Source organism: Nyctereutes procyonoides, unplaced genomic scaffold, assembly GCF_905146905.1.
Source record: "Nyctereutes procyonoides isolate TBG_1078 unplaced genomic scaffold, NYPRO_anot_genome, whole genome shotgun sequence".
Lineage (NCBI taxonomy): Eukaryota > Metazoa > Chordata > Mammalia > Carnivora > Canidae > Nyctereutes > Nyctereutes procyonoides.
The window spans coordinates 23,853,917-23,874,560 of NW_026575140.1; the positions used below are offsets into that span (position 1 = coordinate 23,853,917).

At 52.2% G+C, this 20,644-nt stretch overlaps 1 protein-coding gene across 4 annotated transcripts in view; it reads left to right on the forward strand.

Moving 5' to 3' along the window:
* Positions 1–20,043, forward strand: part of BANP (BTG3 associated nuclear protein) — a 105,780-nt gene extending 85,737 nt beyond the window's left edge. For all 4 annotated transcript variants that reach the window (XM_055305159.1, XM_055305160.1, XM_055305161.1 and 1 more), the window contains 2 exons: positions 15,838–15,981; positions 19,407–20,043. In XM_055305159.1, coding sequence (XP_055161134.1) covers positions 15,838–15,981; positions 19,407–19,478 — 216 coding nt within the window. In that variant the 3' untranslated portion in view covers positions 19,479–20,043. The remainder of the gene's footprint in view (positions 1–15,837; positions 15,982–19,406) is intronic.
* The last annotated feature ends 601 nt before the right edge of the window (positions 20,044–20,644 follow it).

The window sequence follows — 20,644 nt, forward strand, 5'->3', positions numbered from 1 at the left end:
TGTGCCTTGACTCTGAGCTCCTTCAAGGGGAGACCCATGCTGTGCCGGGGAGGGCTCAGCCCACGTGTACAGCAGGGGTGCAGGAAGCATGGGCGGCAGTGGCAGGACTGCAGTGAAGGACACAAGTATTTTTAGGGAGACCTTTACTGGATGAATCACACAGCACATTACGGGCCCCAGAAATGACCCTCCCTGTTTGAGCTGATGGGTTGAGGGTAAGTCTGTCAGCACCAGTGTCGTGACCTCAGGCAGACAGCAGCCCACCCATGTGGCACAAATCCACATTAAGAAACTTCATGGGATTTATTAACAGTGTGCTTTGTTGGGGCAGCTTGGCTGATGATCAAAGTCGGATGCATTTTTCTAATTATACGTTGTGAAATAATCATTGAACTGCTGAAAGTCTGAAGTCTTTTTTGCATTTACAAAGTCTTTTTTGCATTTACAAAGTTTAGATTTTTAAAATTTAAACTTATATAATTTCTCAGATATCTTTTCATTCCATTTATGTCATTTCTTTGGGAGTTTAAGAAAGCAAAGCAAAGCCCTAAACATGTATTCATGTGACTAGAAATAATGCTCCAAGAGCGATCTGTTTCTGGATAGCTGGCCGCCACTGGCTGCCGTCCAGTTCATGTTGGAGCACCGCATCCGCGGCTCTTCTCTGCTTGCTGGGCTCTTCACCCAGGGACAGGCACTCAGTCCTGAGAGGGCGCCAAGGCCTTTTTTTCTTGCAGTTGATCCTAAGTTGTTGTTAAAGATAAAAACACAACCAAGAACAAGGAGCTAGAGGTCACTTTAACCTTGGACATCATGTAGCAGGGTTCCCAACCGTGAGTGGGGAGCCTCCTGCCCGCAGGGCTTCAGGTACCCCTTTCTGGGGCCGGACATGTTTTCTCCTGCATCATAACGTCTCCTGTGGCATTCCTGGGGAGGTGAGGAGAGAGGTTCAGGAACTAGGTGGCTGTTGGTACCTATTCTACATGTGGGGACAGGATTATGCAGGGAGGTAAAACCCAGGACGGATCCCATGACCCCTGAAGCCCCAAACTGCCTCCAGTTCTCTAGAACAGCCTCACCACTACTGTTGCCACCACCACTGCCGCCGCCACTTGGGGTTGAGAGGGATTCTTTATTTTCTTGAGCTGTGTTCTGATCTATCCTCTCTACTTAGGACCTTCTGAGTGCTATTTGGTGACCCCACAATGGCAGTACTTCCATTTAGCTTTTAGCACAGTTCCTCAGCATGTCTGCTATGGGCTGCAGATTGAGAAAGGTTTAAACACTCTCTTTGTACCAAACTCTGTTGCTAGGCAATATCCTATCTGTTGAAACATTGAAATCTGGGTCAATTATTTCTCTACATGTGGGAGATTTTTAGCCATTTTTAGCCAATCCGTAAAACTTGGGCTTTAGTCATGTTGCTTAGACCATGAATCACAGAATGGTTTAGTACTATTTCAGCTAGATGTGTGTTGTGATACTATTTTTTTTTTTAAGTAGCTGTACCTAATGTTCTAAAATGTGTATGAGAAAAGTTTAATAGGTCTATAAGCTAAACAGTCTCCATTGACGTGAACACCTGGAGTTTTGTGTGTGTTCTGGTAGTAAGCCCATCTCTGTAATGACGAATGCACCAGGCAGGCACACAATTTGTTTGTATCAAAGCTAAGCAACACAGCGATAAATCCAGGCTGCTCCCACTGCCCTTGTGAGGTGACTTTACCAATAGTTAACAATAGCTTGGCATTCTTTAAACTTTTAAACCTCTCTTGACTTCTTTGGCATTTGTATTCCTCCTTATACTTGAAAGTAAATTTTAGTAGCTTTCAGAATTTTTTTCCGTGAAATGGGGCCTTCTAAACTCAGCTGGGGAAGAGATTAGCAGAGACAGGAAGTATCCAGCATTTTATGTGCACGACTCTTTTTGAAGTGGGTGAGAAGAAGGAGCGTGGATATACAGAGAGTGTGTTGTATGTGTGCAGGAGGTGTGGGTGGTGGGGGCCATTGTTGTCTGTGGCGGTAAAGGAGTGTGGGATTTCTGCGAGGTGCGGTCCACGATAGATGGTTTGCCACAGCAGGCAGAGCATTCTCCACCTCACAACAGCATACACTGTGTCACTTCACTTCTCATAAAAACGTTCCATTCAAGAAAATATGTTTCTGCATTGCATGCCAGACACAAACAGAAATCTTGGAGGACCTAGGTAGTTCAGGGAATGAATCCCTTATGGAAAAGCCTTCCCTAACTAGAGATGGTGGAAAATATAATTTAAGCTTATAAAGGCCAGAGCAGAGTGAGTTTGGTGTTGATTAGTTCCAAAAATATCCTAGAAAAGTCACAAAAACAAGTGTGCATCTCCCTGGTTGAGGAAGCCTAGCCTCCTGGCTAGCCCCAAGTGCGTACAGGGCTGTGGGTCACCCCATGTGAGGCGGCCGGCCTGGATGGGACACAGGGGCCACTGTGTGCCCTGCTGCTGGCTCTAGGTCTTAGGAATCGTCTTGGATTCCAGCAGAGTCTTGTCATACAAAGTGACATGGGCTGGCTGCAAGCGGGTGCAGAGGACCAGGAGCTGGTTCTGGACTGTCTCGGTCTCTGAGCAGCAAGGATAGTCATTTCAGTCGTCTCAGGGGGACAGCCTGTCATGTTTCCCTGCGGTTGTCGCAGACCAGGCTGGTTCATGCAGGACACAGGGTGGGAAGGATATTATGATGCTTTCTTGAGAGAAGTTGGATGCACTGGTTACTTAAATGTGTGTTTTCAGAATTGTGTGTAGCTGGAACGAGGTTGTCTTTGAGTGGGTTACGAATTGTTGAGGCTGAAGGAGCTTTACCTCAGAGGTACTCCCAGCTGTTAGGACAGAAACTCTATGCTGCTCATACACCCACGGCCCAGCCTGAGCCCCTTGGGGTGGAATTCATATCCAGGTCTGGTGCCTCCAGTCAAGGAGGAGTCTTCAAATCAAGGGCAGACCCTAAAATCATTTTCAAATATGTTTAAAAGGTTAAACTCTAAATAGTTTTAATACCATTAGGTCCACAAATTTTATTCATTTCTGTTCCTTACAGAACCCAGTGTAGTACCATGCTATCAATTCTTGATAATTGTTGGTAAATGAATACGACGATAATTATTCCAAATTAGCTGTTGGTTATTTGTAAGATATAAGTAGGAGGCATTTTGAAACACTTCATTTTGAAGCTATTTAGGAACACAGCCGTGTATTCCCTGGTAACTTTAATCATGAGTGACAACCTAGAAACGTATAGAGGTGTGCTTATTTAAAATTTACAGCTCAGTAGCCTGAAAAATCGTGACCTCTGAGTAATTCCAGAATTTCTTTTTGGTGGGATCCAAGTTGAACTCTCTGTGTCAGGGAGGTGTGCTGATTTCCTTGGGCCTTTCTGCCATGGTCTTTGAAATGTGTCCATGTCTCTTGCAGGTAAGCCTGGTGTGTCATGGGGGGAGCATCCCCATGCCTGGACGGACAGTGGGAGCCCGCAGCCTGTGCCATCATGCCTGCGATTTGGCTGATGGCGCAGAGCAGCTAAGGGCTCTCTACACCCAAGGGTTCTGTTCCAGGTGCCATCCCCCCTGGGTGACATCTGCTGAGAGGAAACCTGCTGCCCCGGAAATGGGATTTCTGAGTTTCTGGCTTGTGGAGGGAGGGTGAATGGAAGGGGGCCTCTTTGCCATTGCATGGAGTTCACTTTTCCTTTGTCAGAGGTAGGGTATGAAAGAGGTCATCTCTTAGGACATTTCATCTCTGTTCTCTTTTTTTTTTAAGATTTTATTTATTTATTTATTTATTTATTTATTCATTCATTCATTCATTCATTCATTCATTCATTCATGAGACACACAGAGAGAGGCAGAGACACAGGCAGAGGGAGAAGCAGGCTTCCCGTGGGGAGTCCATTGTGGGATTCAATCCCAGGACCCCGGGATCATGCCCTGAGCCAAAGGCAGATGCTCAGCCACTGAACCAACCAGGCAACACCATTTCATCCCTGTTCTGATCACACCCGGCCCTTCCCTTGTGCAAACTCAGGCACTCTGACAGCCCCCCTGCATAAAACCCAAGCCTCTTCCCTGCCCTCCATGTGGCCTCAGTGCTTACACTACAGAAGGGACAGTAGCCAGTGGAGAAAGCACTGGGGGGTCAGGGCTGGGAAGGCGGGTGACATTGGTCTTAAGGTTTGGAGACCTCAGAAACACGTAGTCGTCCTTTGAGAAACGAGCAGGGAGGGCCATGGAGGGCCATGGAGGACCCGCCCACTGGCCAGCATACTTGTGAGGCATGCCATGTGCCGAATCCTGATGGATAAGATACAGGAGCCCAAGTGATGTCACACAGAGCCCTTGAACCATCACATGACAATTACTGCAGAATAAAATGTTTTCAAGCCCAGGATACCTTCCCACTTTTCTTTTTACCTGCTTCAAGAATGCACCACTGAGTATTAAATTCACGGTGTTTTCATGAGGAATCTTTATTTAGAAATCATAGGTTCATTGTGCCTGGGAGCCTGGTTAACAAAGGAGCGCTGCTGTGTGAATGGGCTGGTGAGTGACTTCAGAGCGTACTACATGATTTCGCTCACTCACTGATCTGGGGAATCTGGAGGACGGTGGAGGGGAAGGTCCTAGTGTCCCTCCTCAGGAGCCTGTGATGAGTACAAGTGTCCCATGTACAGAGGGTACGGCCCAACAGGACCATACCGTGCTGTGTGCAACTTACGCACCTGCAGGGAGGAAGCTCCGTCCTGGACTCTGTGAGGATTGACATTTAGAAGCCTGCAACAGCCCACAGCAGGACGGTGCAAATGTCAACATGAACACGTGTCACGCGATGCGGAGCGGAGGTCAGTTTCTGACCCAGGAACAGATCACACGGTCTCTGTTCTGAGCAGCCAGGAGGTTCCTTGTTTCTCTCACCTGGGTACTGAGGGGAGTACTTGGAAATCCTGGGTGAGATACCCTCCCTGGAAGGATTTGTAGTCCACAGATGAAGCGTGAGTGCCCCTGGCTCTGGGCTAGAGAGAGAGAGAATCTGAGACGTCCAGTGTGCGGTGTGCAGGAGGGAGGCGCCAGCAGACTGTTGGCTGCTCTCTGCATGACACGTGTGAAGGGTAGAAACGTAATCTTGGAATGGTTTTCACATGCAAACACATACTGTCACTTATTTTTAAAATTCAGGCCATTGTTTTCATGGGGACTCCCAAAGCAAAACAAACAAAAAGCTTGTAAAGTGACCCAGACTGATTTTTAATTCTGCTTTTTCATCTACTCCTGTGAGCTTGTGCATTTGCTTTCAGCATCTGTTCTCACTTCATGTTTCTGTGTCCCAGACGTGTGCATAGCACTGGACACTATGCACTTGGCGTCAGGGACAGTCCTGTGCTCACCACTTCGGGTTGGCCTGTGCTCTGCATTTGGCGTTGTAGCTGGAGGATGGTGAAGATGCCCACACACAGGGGATCTTATGATGGAAGCCTTTGGAAGAGTAATGACGGGGGCCCACAGTCCAGTGATAGCTGCCCCAACTGTCAATGCATGTGTCCCCCCTCCAGGAGTGGCACCGGCAGAGGGACACACGAACTTCTCAGGTCATGTGCCCGGACTCAGGCCGCCAGCTACAGGTGTCTTGAGGAGGTTGTGCGAGGGGCCCAGTTAGCGGGAGCTTGGCTGAAGTCATAGCAGTAGGCCTTTGTGGTGTAACTAGCAGGCGGGTCTCTGAGAGAACGCCTGTCCATCTAGGATGACTCTTCCTCAGCACCCACAGGGGATGTGGGCAGTGGTCAGCAGGAGCTCTGGCAGGAGACGAGTGGGCCTAGAGACACCAGAGCCCTGCGGCTGTTTTCTCCTCGCCGCGAAGGCTGAGGTGGCAAGGCTTCTCCTAAACAGTCTTCCTCAGTGTTTCGAGCCCAGTGGGGTGCTGGGGGCTCCCAGCCCCGTGGCTGGTGTGCAGTCGCTCTCTTCACTGTTCACGGACAGTCTCTGGCCATGTGCTGTGGGCTAGCTGGGCTGGAGTTGGCACGGCTGTGCTCAGAGCTGCTTCTGTTTGCTTGTATTTTTACTGGCCTGTGGACCCAGCTCAGAAGTTAGCCTCTGAGGCTCCATTTCCTCCCTGGCAGAGTGGAGCTAATGACAACAAACAACATGACATCTCTGCCAGATGCCCAGTGCTACAGACTTGGGCTGAGGCCCCAGGACCCGGCCGGTCCTGCTGCTCCCGAGCAGGCTCCTTGACTCCGACGGTCCTGCTCACACTTGGGTGGAATGATGATTGATGACCAAAATATTACATATGTGACCCTGATACTCGTCGCCATCGGCAGCTCTCTGGAGCAGACCCGCTATGGCTGAGCGCGAGAAGGACATGCCTGGGTCTGGGCCACTCTCCTCTGGCTTCCTGTGGGTTTGGCCAGTACACGGTGCAGGGGGCGGGAGCCTGAGCCGGGGCACCGCTCAGCTGCATGGACTCCTCTTCAGGAGGAAAGTCCCCCGCCCTACCACCTGGTTATTTGTGCTGCTGACTTCCCGTTTTCCAGGCACAGTGCTAACGTGAGCATACCATGGGCCATATTGGAGCACATTGGAAAGTAAAATGTGAACTCCCACCTCTTGAGCGGCCCACTCGCTCCTCCCCACAGGCAGCCCACCACTGGCCAAGTGTGAAGTGTTACTCTCTGAGCAGTTTTAGTCTTGGACAAAGTTGGAAGACATTCTCTACACCTGCACCGTGTCTGATGCCTGGAGTCCATTCATCTCACCTTGAGCGCACCATGCGGCCACATGGTTCTCAGTGCAAACGTGTCTGAGAGCGGTGCTCTGTGCCCTAAACCTGTGGGCACTGCTGCTCCCGTGTGTGGGCACGCGAGGGCTGGGATGCCGGGCTGGGCTCCTGCTCCATCCCTGGGGGCCCGGGGACCCTCCGGACACTGGGGCCCATGTCCTTGACTGTCTATTTTCTACTTTCTGAACCCTGGAGGTTAGAAACAAGGTCTCACCCCATCCGAGGGCCAAAACAAACCTTCTGCAAAGTCCCTGGTCGAGGTGCCCTGAGAGATGTGCCTGCTGGAGTTGGGATCCAGGGCCTCACTAGAGGGGTTTTTCCAAAATTGAACTTGAAACGACTAGGTCTCTGAGGACCATCCATGAGTGCACAGCGTGTCTCAGAGTGTCCATTCCACTGGAACATCCTAGAAAATGAGTGCCAGTGGGTCTGAGCCCAAGACTGATGTATCCAAGGTGCCTGTGGGTCCACTGGTGGGTGTTTTCTCACTGCCATCTGTCCGGTTGTCTCTGAACTTATCCATGCCTCGGCCACCCTCTTGCCGAGCCAGCCTTGTGGTGATTGGACGGTGATTGGAGGGTTCCTGAAACTCCTATCTTATAAGGATGTCTTACCCATGTCACTGGGAGGAAGGGCGTGTGTGTCCTCTGCCTCTGCATGCCAGCAGCTCTCACCACCAAAATGGTGACTGCAAATGGGGCAGCTTACACAGCAGCCCCTGATTTCTTACGGTCCTGGAGGCTGTTGGCCTGATGTCAGGTGTTGACATGAGGGCTTCTGATGAGGACCCCCTTCCTGGGGATGTACTCACACGGCCTTCCCTGATGCCCATGCGCAGACACCATGTGTGTCCCACTCCTGGAAGGGTGCTGGTCACATCCCAGGCTTTCACCCTCCTGACCTCATTTCCAGACTATCACACTGGAGGTTTGGGGTTCCACACAGGGATTTGGGGGGGGGGTACACAGACATTCAACTCCTAGCACTCAGTCTCTTCTTGGAAAGAATTGGGCTGCTGTGACCGATTTCTCCTATGGGCACAGGAAGGGAGTTTGGGCCTGGAAGCATTTTTGGCTTCTTGTCCCAGACAGCTTTTGTGTAGACAGTAACCCTACTGTATCTTACTCCCTCACCATGGATTTTCAGACACTGCCACACACAGGCAGGTCCTGGGACAGCACAGCCCCAGCGGGGAGTTGGGTCCAGTCACCATGTACCCTGTGCTGATTCGGGTGAGGAGCATGCCATCAGCAGTTGGGAGGAGGCTCCCTTTCTCCTGCAGACTAATTAGGAGTTGGTCCAGAAGAGGCCAGTTCTTAATAGAAAATGGGAATTTGGCTTTTGAAGAGAACATCACTTGTTTTGTCTCAGTTTTGGCAGCTTTCTCTTGATGGTCTTTAGGCGATGTGCATGTCTTCAGGTTTCTGCCAGGGTCCAGCTGCTCTTCTCCCCGGCCTGGCCCTGACTACGTTCTTCCCCATGAGTTTCGCCCAGCGGTATCTTTTGTGCGCTGGCTATGCTTGAGGCCTGCCTGGACCCAGCCCGACTCAGCCCCACACCTGTCAGGGTATCCAGGGAGCACACATCCCTGCTGTTGGGGATAAGGAGAAGGCTGCCCTTAGAGCCCACCTGGAGGACCTGTGTATGAGCAGCCAATCGTGATGAGGGAGAGGGGAGGAGCTGTCAGGATGTTCTCTGGAAGCCAAAGGCCTGAGCTCAGTCAACTAGAAAACTGACCAGGTGGCCCTCGGCGTGGGGTTAAGGGAAATCACCCGAGAGTCTGAAAGCGGGTTGTCTTTTCCTGAGCTATCATCCCAAAATCTGTGACCCCCACTACTTGGCTTCAACAGAAATGTGTTCTCTCACAGTGGGGAGGCCAGAGGTCCAAAATCAGGGTTCTTGGGGCTGCATTCCTTCTGGAGGTTCTGGGGGGCATCTTGCCTGCCTCTCCAGGCAACCCTGGGCTGTGGTGGCCTCCCTCCACTCTGTGGTCACGTGGCACCTGCCTTCCCATGTCTTGCCCAAATGTCTGTCTTCTTAGGAAGACAGTTGCCATTGGATTAGGCTCATCTCCTGTGTGACTTCTGCTTAACTTAATCTCATCCTCCCAGACCCTGGTTCCACATATATAGGTACTAGGGGTTAGGATGTGGACATTTCTTTCGGGGGATGCAGTTGGAGGCACAGCTCCCCTCCTCAGACCCACGTGCCACGGAGATGTGTGGTGAGCCCCGAGCTCTGCACCAGGGAGCAAGGTGCTCTGAGGTGACAGGTGCTTGGTGAAGGAGGGGCCTTGGGGAGATGCCTGCACCCACCCCCTATCTCCCTGTTGCTCTGGCTGTCCTTAGATTGTGGAATAGGAGGGGGCGGTTTTCTGTACGTCAGGGTGTACTTTGAGCCTCGGCTGTAGGGCCAAGAGTTGCCTCTGGAACTGATCCCAGAGGCAAGGAAGTCATCCCTTGCTAGGCCTTCTCTGGTGTGTGATTAATCTTGCTCAGTATAGAAATCTATTTCTGAACCTTTCTTCTCAGAGTAGAATAGGAACAGTGCATGGATTGAGGACACAGCACCTAGTGTGGGGAACATGCAGACGCTGTTAGCCAGCAGCTCACTGTGAATATCTGGCCACATGAACAGCAGACCCGTGTGTGTTTTACAGCCTCATCAGCCATTCACATTTCCTGGCTTCCCCTCACGCTGGGAGGAAGTACGCTGGCATCTGTGGTCCCTAGAGCACAGACCTTATGAGTACTTCCTACTGAGGTGAACTCTAGGAAAGATGGCCTTGCCCCTTGCAGAAGTTCTTTCTTTGACCCCACACAGCAAACACGAGAAGCTTTCTTGTTCTGCAACAGTGAGTTTTCTGAATTAGAGCAGTGACCAGAGCCATGGGATGGGGCGCTGAAGCAGCGTGCACTTCTGTGGCTGGCCCTCCAGCTCCTCATAGTCCTGGAGGGTGCAGGTTGGCAGGCTGGGTGCCCCCAGCCACCCCTCCCTTCCCCAAGTGGTGGTGACCCACTAGCACACGTTACTGACACAGAGCTTTCATTTTCCTCCTGTTCTTTCTCACTTGCTCCCCACCCACCCCTTGTGCCCCTTCTGGAAGCCAGGGGCCTGGAACTCCTGGGAAAAACTGAAGGTCTTCGGATTTGACTTTGGCTGAATTATTAACCCCACCCCAATCTCCTGGAAGGTCTTAAAGCACATGGTTAAGATTTGTTCCCAGGAATGCTGCCTTATCTGGAATGATGGGAGATGAATACCAAGTATCTCCAGACTTCCGCTTCTGCTTTATTGTATTTTTTTAGGTTTTGTTTGCTTTTCCCCCAGATTGTGTTTGAGGTTTGTGCCCTGATGCTGGGATGAGCTCCAGAGCAGACAGCAGGAACTGCTGTTACTGCTGCTTGCCACACAGCATCTCTCTGTGAGCGGATCTGGACCGTGGCTCTGGGGCAGTTCCCTGCGCCTCTGAGGAACGACCCCAGAGGAGTGGCCTTATGTGCTCATTTCTGACCATGTGCTCATGAGTGACTTGCCTTATGAAAGCATTCGCAGTAGAACCTGGGAAACATGGCTCTTCCCATAAGACGGTTTAAAAGCTTAAGAATGATAATTCGTTCTTGGCATTTGCTATGCAAATATATGAAGAAGATTTGGGGGCTGGTGGAGCTCCTGGCCAGTGGTGATTTGGGGCATCCCTGGGACGGGCTTCCCTCTCTCAATGCCTCGTGCTTTTGTCACGAGGAAGCTGCTCGTGAAGTAACATCTAGATTTGAGAAGATTGGCTTCATTGATGGTGTTCCCTTAATAGGCTGGGTGCAAAAGGTGATGTCAGGAACGAGTGACCACGCTGTTCCAGGACACCTTCGAGGTTCGTGTCTCATCTTTGTTCCTGGCCACACACACATAATTAAACTGTGTTGAAAGTGTATCTTGTGATGATAGGAGAGTCTGGGTTTGGTTTTTTTGTTTTGCTTCAGTTTTTTTCCATCTGAGCAGATTCTTGGTTGGATTCAAAATTTTACATCTAAACATTACAGGAAAGTCCTTGGACTTCTTGCATTTATTTTAGGCTTTGCACCAGTTTTGCATTATTTCAGTTGGGTATCAAACAGAGTTTCAAAATTGGCAGTATATCGAGGAAAACCAGATGTGTGCACTTAAAAAACCAGTGCTTTTAGATCTAGGATTTGCTTAGTGGGCTGCTTCAGATGCATGCCCTCTGGGGGGACTGGAGGGCACATCCTGAGGTCAGCCACAGGCTGCTGGCTGCTGGAAGCCTGGAGGTGATGCTCCTGGCTGCTGACCTGGGAGCCCACTGCATTCCTGTTAGATTTTTCTACATTCCAGAGCCTGTTGGGAGAAGGTTGCAAACCCCAAATGAGTGGGAAGGAGCTGGAAACTCTTCATTGGAGACTTCTTGCTCATTCTAGAGCAGGAGGGAGTAGGTGGGATGCTGGCCTCCTGTTCTCCCAGCAGATCAAGGATGGGTTGTGCACTTTCAGTGGGCTCTTCTCAGGGCACATACTGATCCATGTCACAAAAGCATGTGACCTCATTTTTTGCTGCTCTACGTTTCAGATTTGATGTAAATTGGTTTTATTCTTCACTAGTTTAAAATGAAGTCCAAATCTACACATTGTGTCCAGCCTACTGTGTATTTCAAGAGGCTGCTTAGAGCTTTGAAGTGCTTTCAAACCATAGGCAGTAAATCAGATTCTTGTGGGATTGATTTTTGTAGTGTTGTTTTCATTTTTACTTATTTCATATGTGTTAGCCTCGTAAAACACAGCTGCCTCAAGGACATAATTGCTGGAGCGGAGGCACAGCTATACCTGGAATGTCTACTCCCTCCGGGTTGCCTTATGAGTGGCTCAGGCTGCAGAGCCTCCCTGAGGCCCCCTGGGGCGACACCTACTGGGTGCTCACCTCTTAGCCTATGTCTCTCTTTATGCCCCAGTCACTGCCTGCTGTGTGCCAGCCACTGACACCTTTCTCTGCCCTGACTGCGGGCTTGAAAGGAGGGGTCCTGCTGGGGCTTCCAGGTCATCCTGCGCCGAGCTCCACCCAGGTAACAAGGTTCATTCTTTTATTGTCAGACGACACTGACTAAAATAGAAACTGCCCCACAAGCCTGATAGTGAGTGGATTTTCCTCCTCACCCCACAGGGGTGCCTGCCAGTGGTGGCTGCTGTGCCCTCTATACTTGAGCTCCTGTAGGTTCTTCTAAACACAGAGCAGTGCCACATCTTTACCACCTGCTCTTAGTAAGTACGTACTAATCGCTGAGAAACCAGTGACCTGTTACTCGGCTGTCCCTTGGTCTGACCTTCTAGAACTCCTCATTCATGTGTCATCCCTTTAGCGGAGTGAGAACGGGCTCTGCTGTGTGTAGGTTCAGTGCGCATCCGGAGGCCTCCTCAGGCAGGCTATTGATGTTGTTTTGTGGATCAGGGTAAGAGACCGTGTCTCCTCCTGCGGACGTGGGCAGAGAAAGGTGTCAGCTGTGTTTTATGAGGCTAACACATGTGAAATAAGTAAAAATGAAAAAGAGAAGAAAAAAAAAAAGAAAAAGAGAGATGACAGGATGCTCTGCCAGTGAGGAGCTTCAGTGGCAGGGAGCCTGGGACCCTGGGCAGGATGCTCAGTGGGAAATAGTGCCAGCTTCATCTCTCTTTCTTCTTCCACAACTGAACTTTAACAAAATCTCACCTTAAAAGAGCTTTCCAAATTTTGAGGACTACTGAAAAGCATCCCAAATTGCTATTTGTGAAGTGCTGTCTCTCTGCAGCACGAGGCCCCTGTCAGGGTGTCACTGCCAATGGGTGTCTAGAGGTGTCTGCGATGGGGGGATGTGCCCTTCGGGGGAGCTGAGGGCAGCCACAGGAGGAAGCCTGCAAGCCAGGCAAGGCCGGGGCCACGGGAGGTCACAGAAGACACTGTGAGACCTATGTCTCAGCTGCTGAGCTCTCTCCACAGCCGGCCCTGCTCCCTGTGCTGCAACCGGCCTCAGCCTGGGTCTAGTCTGAATGGGCTTTCCGTCCACTGAAGGGGAAACCGTGCCTCCCATCAAGAAGACTGACTCCCTTCAGGGCTCTCGCTGTTCCCACCTGAAGAATGGTGTCACCTTCTGGTCATGCTGCCGGCTCCTCGCTGGGAGGGCCCCGTGGGAGGGTTTCCTCTGTGGGGTCCGGGGTGCAAGGACGGGCACGGGCACTGACAAGGTGGCTGGAAGGCCTTTCCCGCCAGTCCTGTGCGCTCATTGACTTTTTGACTCCTTTCCATTGCCAAAAGCAAACCAGTGCAGACATGGGGAGGAGGTGTGTTGGGATGAAATCTCAGGTGAAAACATTTTCCCGTTTTCATTTTTGTTTGCCAGCCAGGCTGGTAATGTGCCTGCTTTTGTTATCATAATGTAGCACGTTGAGATTCTGAGCTTTCGGGCATTCTCATCCTCAGGATTTAATCAACTCTGGAGACCGTGTGAAAAGTCTTGTCACTAGTAGGTTCTGACAGGAAGCGGCTCACCCCCAGGACACCGTTAAATGCCCCATGTCACGGGGGTTGTGGCTCACAGCCCAAACCAGAGGAAGGCAGAGCCTTCTCAGAAAACCGTTTCATGGAGGCATGGCTTTCATTAAAGATGGTTGATAATTTGACCTGAAATCAGCGTATTAAGAGATCTTGCACGGCACGTGGTGGTGACAGAACTGTGACTGTATTGCCTAACGTTTTGCTCCCGTGTTTCAAGACGTTGCATGGTTTTTACATTCAATCCAAGATCTAGCAAAACTGTGCCAAGTGAGGTTCACCACGGGGTACCAGTGACAGTTCAGCCCCTCCTTTCCCTCCTTCACCCACCAAAAGGCAGATTAATGTGCGGTTTTTGAGAACCCCCTTCCTTTCTATCTTTCCCCTGTCCTGATCTTTCCTTGCTGCTATGGAGCAGAGTTCCTGCCGCTGTGCAAGCTCTGCCCTGCACCCCAAACCTCACCCAGTGGGAGCGTGCCGCACGTGATCCCTCCCCAGCTGAGAGAGAGGCCGCCCACCTGGGAGGAGCAGGGGCAGCCCCTGCCCGAGGCTGCCGTCCCGTGGGCCGTGTGGGGGCTGCCTTGTGGCTGCAGAAGCCTAGCTACAGAACTGGGCGAGACTGGGTCTTATTTTATGACGACGAGAAGTTGGTGGAGAGTAGGTCTTGGGGAAAAGAAAATGTGAGTAATACAGGAGACTTCAGTTTTCTCTAGTTTTTTCAAACCTCTCTTTCAAACACTCGTTGGTAGAAATGGCTCATGATGGAAAAGGAGCTGTTATTGTTGGGTTAGCCCTTGGGGAGCGAGAAGCCAGCTCCTTGGAAGGTGGCAGCTGAGGAAAGGCAAGCATGCTATGTGCATATCCTGTGGCTGCAGGGACTGGTGGCCACCCGCTCATGCTCCATGGTCAGGAGGTCCACGTCCAGCTTGGGCGTCCCGGGGCTGAAGTTGGGGTGTCACCACCCGGAGGCCCCAGGGAGGGTCATTTCCTGACTTCCCCAGCCTCCAGACCTTCCCATCCTCCATCCTCCAACCCAGCAGTTGCCCAGACGGCTCCTCTCACATTGCATCTCCGTTCCTCCGAAGCTAGGAAAGATTCTTTGCCTTTCCAGGTGCCTGTGTGAGGCTGGGCCTGCCCACTAGCCCAGGGTTGTGCACGTGTCCAGGGGTGCTAGCCTTCCTAGCACAGCTAGCCGGTATTAGAATGTGCAACTGTCTATACATGGTTTCTGAAGACACAAAAGGAAAAGTAGTTAATAACTTTCTTCTATTCTAATACTTGAATTTACTGGGTATTTTTTTTCCACCAAAATGTTCGTTTTTAGAGAAATAGAACTTTTGCTCATGGAAGACCGTAATGCTCTTTTAAAACTATAGACTCTTTTATACACAGTTGATTTGTACCCAAGCCCGCCTTTGCCGAAGTGGACAGCCTCTTCTCCCTCAGAGTACCCCCACCCTCTTTGCTTTGTGGGGGCAGGCAGAGGTTGGGTTGGTCAGGAAGCATGCTCATTGTTGTCCTGCTGTGGACCAACAACAAGAATCTGGAGGTGGGCGGTGGATGCAACCCGAAGTATAAACCCCCACAGTTCGTGGCAACTCCCTTACGAATGCCAAGCCTCGAATGCCTTCACTCCCACCTCCCTATCTGGCCTGCGGGGCAGCAGAGTGTCCACCCACCTGCCCAGCTATTGGAGCACCAGGTGGGGATGCCTTGTGAGTGGTGAGGTCATCCAGAGCCTGTCTCCGGGGTCCTCATCTGCCCTGTCCTTTAGGCACAGTCCATGGTGGAGTCCCCCAGGGACTCAGTCTCTCCCATCCCCTGGTGGTTCCCCTCTAGCCACCAGAGTGTCCGCCTTCCTGACGGCAGCTCCTCACCCTGAGCTCTCCCTGAGCTCTCCCTGTCCCCTAACTTGCACATATTTCTGCCTTGCTTCCTAACTGTGTTCGTCCACTGGCAGGGGGCTTCCCCATCTCCCGGGCTGTTAAGCACTCCAGGGGCTGGCTCCCCAGAAGAGCCAGTGAATGTGTCTTGTGCATGGGTTGAGGATGTGATACCACCTCCAGGCTGCCCTTGGGGTCTCTCCTCCAATGAACCTCAAATAGTGATTTCCAGAAGGATGTCTGTGCTTCAGCCTCTCCATCCCACATCCCACTGTCTCCTCGCCAGCCTTCTTGGATGCCTCTCAGCCATCCTAAGAGGCATGAAAAGCCGTCATTCTGTCCACTGTATCTGTGTTGGAGGGAGGTGGATCTGTGGATCTGACCTCTGTGGATGTCGCAGAACAGCTTGGTCACACGTGCGCATTCATGTGTGTACACCTTCACGCATGTACCCTTACCAATCAGATGCGGTTCCAAAGTGACTCGTGAGACAGGTGGACCCCACGGTGTGGAAAGTGGTCCTGGGCGATCTCCCTTAGTTCACGTGGCCACCACAGAGTAGCCCCCGCCCCTGCCCCGCCGTCTGCTGTCTGTGCCAACGGTGATCTGCTTTGTGTCTCCAGGTGCTGCAGGGGGCCCAGCTGATAGCCGTGGCCTCTTCCGACCCTGCTGCTGCTGGGGTGGACGGCTCGCCTCTCCAGGGTAGCGACATCCAGGTCCAGTATGTCCAGCTGGCACCAGTGACTGACCACACCACTGCGGCTCAGGTGGGTCCTCTTTCTGGAAATGGACGCCCTGTCTGTGGACAGGTCCTGCGGCTTTTGCAGGTGTGAACATAGCCCGGGTGTTTTTCCTTCTCGTGTTCTCCCACAAGGACAGTAAATTATCATTGGAAGGCATGGAAGTCCTCATGTTTTGTAAAGCCTGCAGTGAGGAGTTAGATCCCCGTCCAGATGCCAGTGTTAGGCCAATTCTGGGGATATTCTGGGTCATGTCTTGCCAATTCTGGAGATATTCTGGGTCATGTCTTATCTCAGTTCAGAGGCAAGAATTAAGGTATGTCGACCCATGTCCTCAGAACCAGCTCTTGGGAACTGCAGAACGTGAGGGTCCCCGTTCACCGGAAGCCTCATTGCTCCTCTGTGAACAGCAGGGCCCATCCCAGGGGTCAGCGTTCCTGCAGACCACGGTCTCTGCTTGTGTAGTCCCAGCCCCCACCCGCCCCAGCTCTCAGCCTTGATCCTTTTCCCAGGGGCAGCTCATGGGTCCTTGCCCTAAGTGGAGGAGATGCAGGAGAGCCCTGGGCGGCCGGGGTACACCTCCCTTGGTCCTGAGGGCCCTTTCAGGCCTTGTTTCCAGCCTCCCACCTGGTAGCCACAGGGCCTTGCTGGGGGCTGCTCGTGCATGGGGTGCAGTTTCCCCTCCATTCCATGTGTGCTTGCTCAGCACACCACCTGACTGGTGAGCACCGGCTGCCCCCTGAGCCCTTGCCCCTGAAGCCCTTGTCATCTGGTTTTGCTGGACTGTGAGTCTTGTCCCCATTGCCTGTCCACCGTGCTTTCCCACAGTATGGGGACAATTGGCATCCACTCACTGTTTGGACCCCTCCTGAGATGTCAGATAAGGAGCTGCTTCTGTGGTACGATGCGTCTGGAGTGGCCCCTTGGTGGGTATGCCTGGCCAAGCGAGCAGCATGCCCTCTCCCGGGCCCCCCATGCTAGTGCGAAGAGCCTCCTAGAAGCCGCCTTAGGGGACAGTGTACTCTCCATCTCATAGGTTGATTGTAGAACAGCTGGGCCTGTCTCTGAGAGTAAGCTAGGATGAGTCCTGAGAGAGTGGGGGGTCTTCCTTGGTACAAAGCTCAGGCTGTAGGTGGTGGGAGCGATAGAGGTGCCTGTTGCCTGTGTTCTCAGACCTTGTGGCTGCTGCTGTAAGTCGCTGGCCTTCCTGCTGAGACCAGGGTCTGATGCAGGGGCCGTCGTCTGCTCTAACCCAGGCTGGTGGCTCCTGCCCACCCCTCTCCCCTCTGCATCCTGGCACCAGGGAGCCACGTGTATCTCCATACCACTGGCTTGTGATGCTCAGAATGGAAGCCCCAAATTTCTATGCAGTGCCTCTCCCCTTTCTCGGCTCACACGCTGCTGGGAGGAAAGGAAAGTCTCCTTTGCTTGCTCATGAGGTGGCTGCTGAGGAATGAGCTTGGAGTAGCCAGAGAGAGTGCCCCAGGTGACCCTGGGACCAGGTGGCCAGCTGTGTGAGCTTCTTAATCTCCTCATTCATAGTGAGGCGTTGCCCCTCTGTCCCCCCAAGACTCCTTCGGCCACTCCCTCGTGAATGGCCACTGCAGCCTGGGCATGTGTGGGTCCATCTCCTATGTGGCTTTTGTGCAGCAGTGACCACAGAGGCCCACTCCACCCTGAAGTCCACTGGAGCCAGCAGTACCAGGGGGCAGGGGAAATCTCTCTGGCTGCCTCATCTGTTATGGTTTGCGCATAGCCTGTCCTGGAATTAAGGGCCCCTGCAGGCCCAGCTCTCCTCATGCGGGGTAGCTGGCATCTGATGCCCACGTCATAAGTGGGGTCAGTGCACTACCTGGCAGGCACGGATGGGTCATACAGTGGATGTTCAGACCTGGGGTGCTGTGTGGTGGTTACTGGACTGTGAGTTCGTGATCGTTCTACAGACTTTGGAATTGAGGAAGGCTGTGTCCATGTTAACCCCTTGCCACCTTGGCTTCTTGTCTGCATTCCTTGTCTCTTCCTGCCTGGCACGTTTGTGGGACCTGCTTATTGGAGTGTGTATGGAAACAGGCCAGAGAATATCTGTGTCCACAGGGGTGCTTTCTGTGGAGGACACCCCATTGGCCTGGACTCCAAACAGCCGGCCATAGAGCAGCAGGGCGCCCCCAGTGTGGCCCATAGCGCGTGTCCCTAGGGCCTGCACCTCCCATCTCATCCTTGCCGGTGCCTCCTATAGACGGGGCCACGTCTGTCTCTATCAGCATGCAGGCCCCCCACTCTCGTTGGGTTCACTTTCAGTCTGCTGGTCAGACAGGGTCACGTTCCTAAAGTCATTTCTGGAGAAGGCTGGGTCTGGCTGACAAGAACCTCCCAGGAGCCCCAGGGACCATAGGGGGAGTCTGGCTTTGTAGAGGATGGGCTGCTCTCAGTAGGAGGCCAGGATGCAGGCGCCCACCTCATCTGTGTGCCACCTTCTGCTTGCTTGAGTCCAAAGCTGCCTTTCTGGTTGTTCATGGGGAGGGGCTCTCTACCCAGCCTGTAACCCCCTGCTCCCTCCGCTGCAGCCACTCCCTGCTCACTCCACCTCTCCTCCCTGGAAATCTGTAGGGAACATCCGCTGTCTGTGTCCCAGGTTCATCCTCTCTCCTAAACTAACCCCTACTGGTCACGGCCCAGGGCTCTGCAGGCTGCGCAGGTGATGCACATACTAGGTCCTGAAACAGCAGTACCCCTCCCTGCTCTATGAAGCCCCATGTGCAATCCTGGGTACTGTGTCTCTGAAGTAGAACCTTACGCCGTAGTGTGCTGCCGCCACGGCCCTACAGCTCTGGGTTTCTGCCCCTTCTTCCCTCATGTCCTCCCGCCTGGCCCCCCCAAGCAGGTTTCCTTCCAGGGCAGCTTGGGGGATCCTAAAGAAAACCCCCCAGTTAATCTCTGTTTGAGGGTCTATTCTGGTCGTGGATGGTTGGTGACTTATTCTAAATAGAATTTTTCCCTTTCTTTTAAAACTGTAAATATACATTTAAAATTCTTTTGTCTGTAACTCGTTGATTAGAACTTCTTTCATTAAAGAGAAAAAGGTAACTGCCCCTTGGGTTTTTTTGGAACAGTGGAACACATTTTATAAGAAGGCATAATGGTAAATAGGATGGTGCAGCCACTTGGAAGGCATCTCCCAGGGGTGAGCAGGGGTGAGACTCTGAGCTGCAGACACTGTGAGGGAGGGTGGGTGGCGGAGGCGTGGAGAAACCGAAGTTCTGAACAGAAGGATCATGGCCCCTGAGAGTCCTCTCCCAAAGCAGGGGTGAGCCTAGGGCTCTTGGCCCCTCCCAGCTCTGCTCTGTAGGTTTCTTCCAGGCATGAAAGCCTTTGGTGTTTTATGAGCCGTGAGCAGCCTGGACTTGCACTAGTAGGTACTTTTATAGAAAGCCCTCGTCTCTCTCCTCTTGCAGACGGCTGAGACCCTGCAGCCCACCCTGCAGCCTGAAATGCAGCTTGAGCATGGAGCCATCCAGATTCAGTAGGCAGGACGGGCTGCCCACCCACAACAGGACCTAAGACAGCCGCTGCTGCCGTGCTCAGTGCTGGCTCCAGCCAACCACCCTGTTCCACACGCGCCCTGGCCCCACGGCTTTGCACGGAGGTGACCGCACATGTTCTGTTCAAGTGCGTCTGAGAGCCTCACCGCGGGGGAGAGTCCCAATGAATAGAAGGTGACAATAACAACCACCGTCCCCACCAGAAGACCCTTGAGTCCCACTGTTGACGTCCAGAGAAAGAGCGGGGAAGCATAGTGTGGATTGCATTAATAAGTACATGCGGAAAATCAAGAACTGATATTTTTCTCTGTTCAAACAGCTTTTTTTAATTTGCTATGGTGTTTATAACAAAAAAAGAAAATTGAAAAAAAAAAGTGGAGTAGCAGAAGCCTTTTGCTGTGTGCTCTGTTCAGTGTAATGAAAATAGGTATTTGCAAAAGACAACTAACGATTTTGACGGAAATATTGCTTACCTACTTTTCTAGGGGGAAATGCTCTCAACACTGTTAATTATGCATTTCTAATGAAATAAAATGTATTTATGACCACAGAGCTTTGTGTCATTTCCCCAGAGGGGATGGTTCCCCAAGGCCGGCCTCATTCCTGGTGGGTGCTGGGGAGTCCGCCGTGCTGATGAGAAGGTTATGGTTGTGTCTTCCAGTCCCAGCAACAGGACCCGAGCGCTGGATGTGGTGTGCCCTCTCGGATGCAAGCACCCCTGATGCTGTGTGAGCCCATGCCAGTGTGCAGCAGCTCCCATGAGCAGACCTCGAGTGACACATGCCTTTCCCCACCCTATAGTTAGAGTCCTGGGGGTCCCTATGGAAAGGCACACCTAGAGATGTACACCTGTCATGGAAAATTTTAAAAAGAAAGATAGCTCCAAACAGAAGTCCCAGAGGTGGTTTTGTGTGGCCTGTGCCTGGCGCCAACTGGCCTCCCCATCTGCCATGTTATGGCAGTGACGTTAGTGGGGTCTGGGAGGTACCTGCCACAAAACTGTGCTCACTGACTTGGACTGGCCACTCAGTGCTTTCTCAAAAAAGGATTCAAAGTTGCTGTTCCCCAGCAGCCGCACCTCTCCATGCCATGCCATTCGGGGTCACCAGGCTGGGTGAGTGGTGACGGCAGGCGGGGAGAGCAGCCCCTGA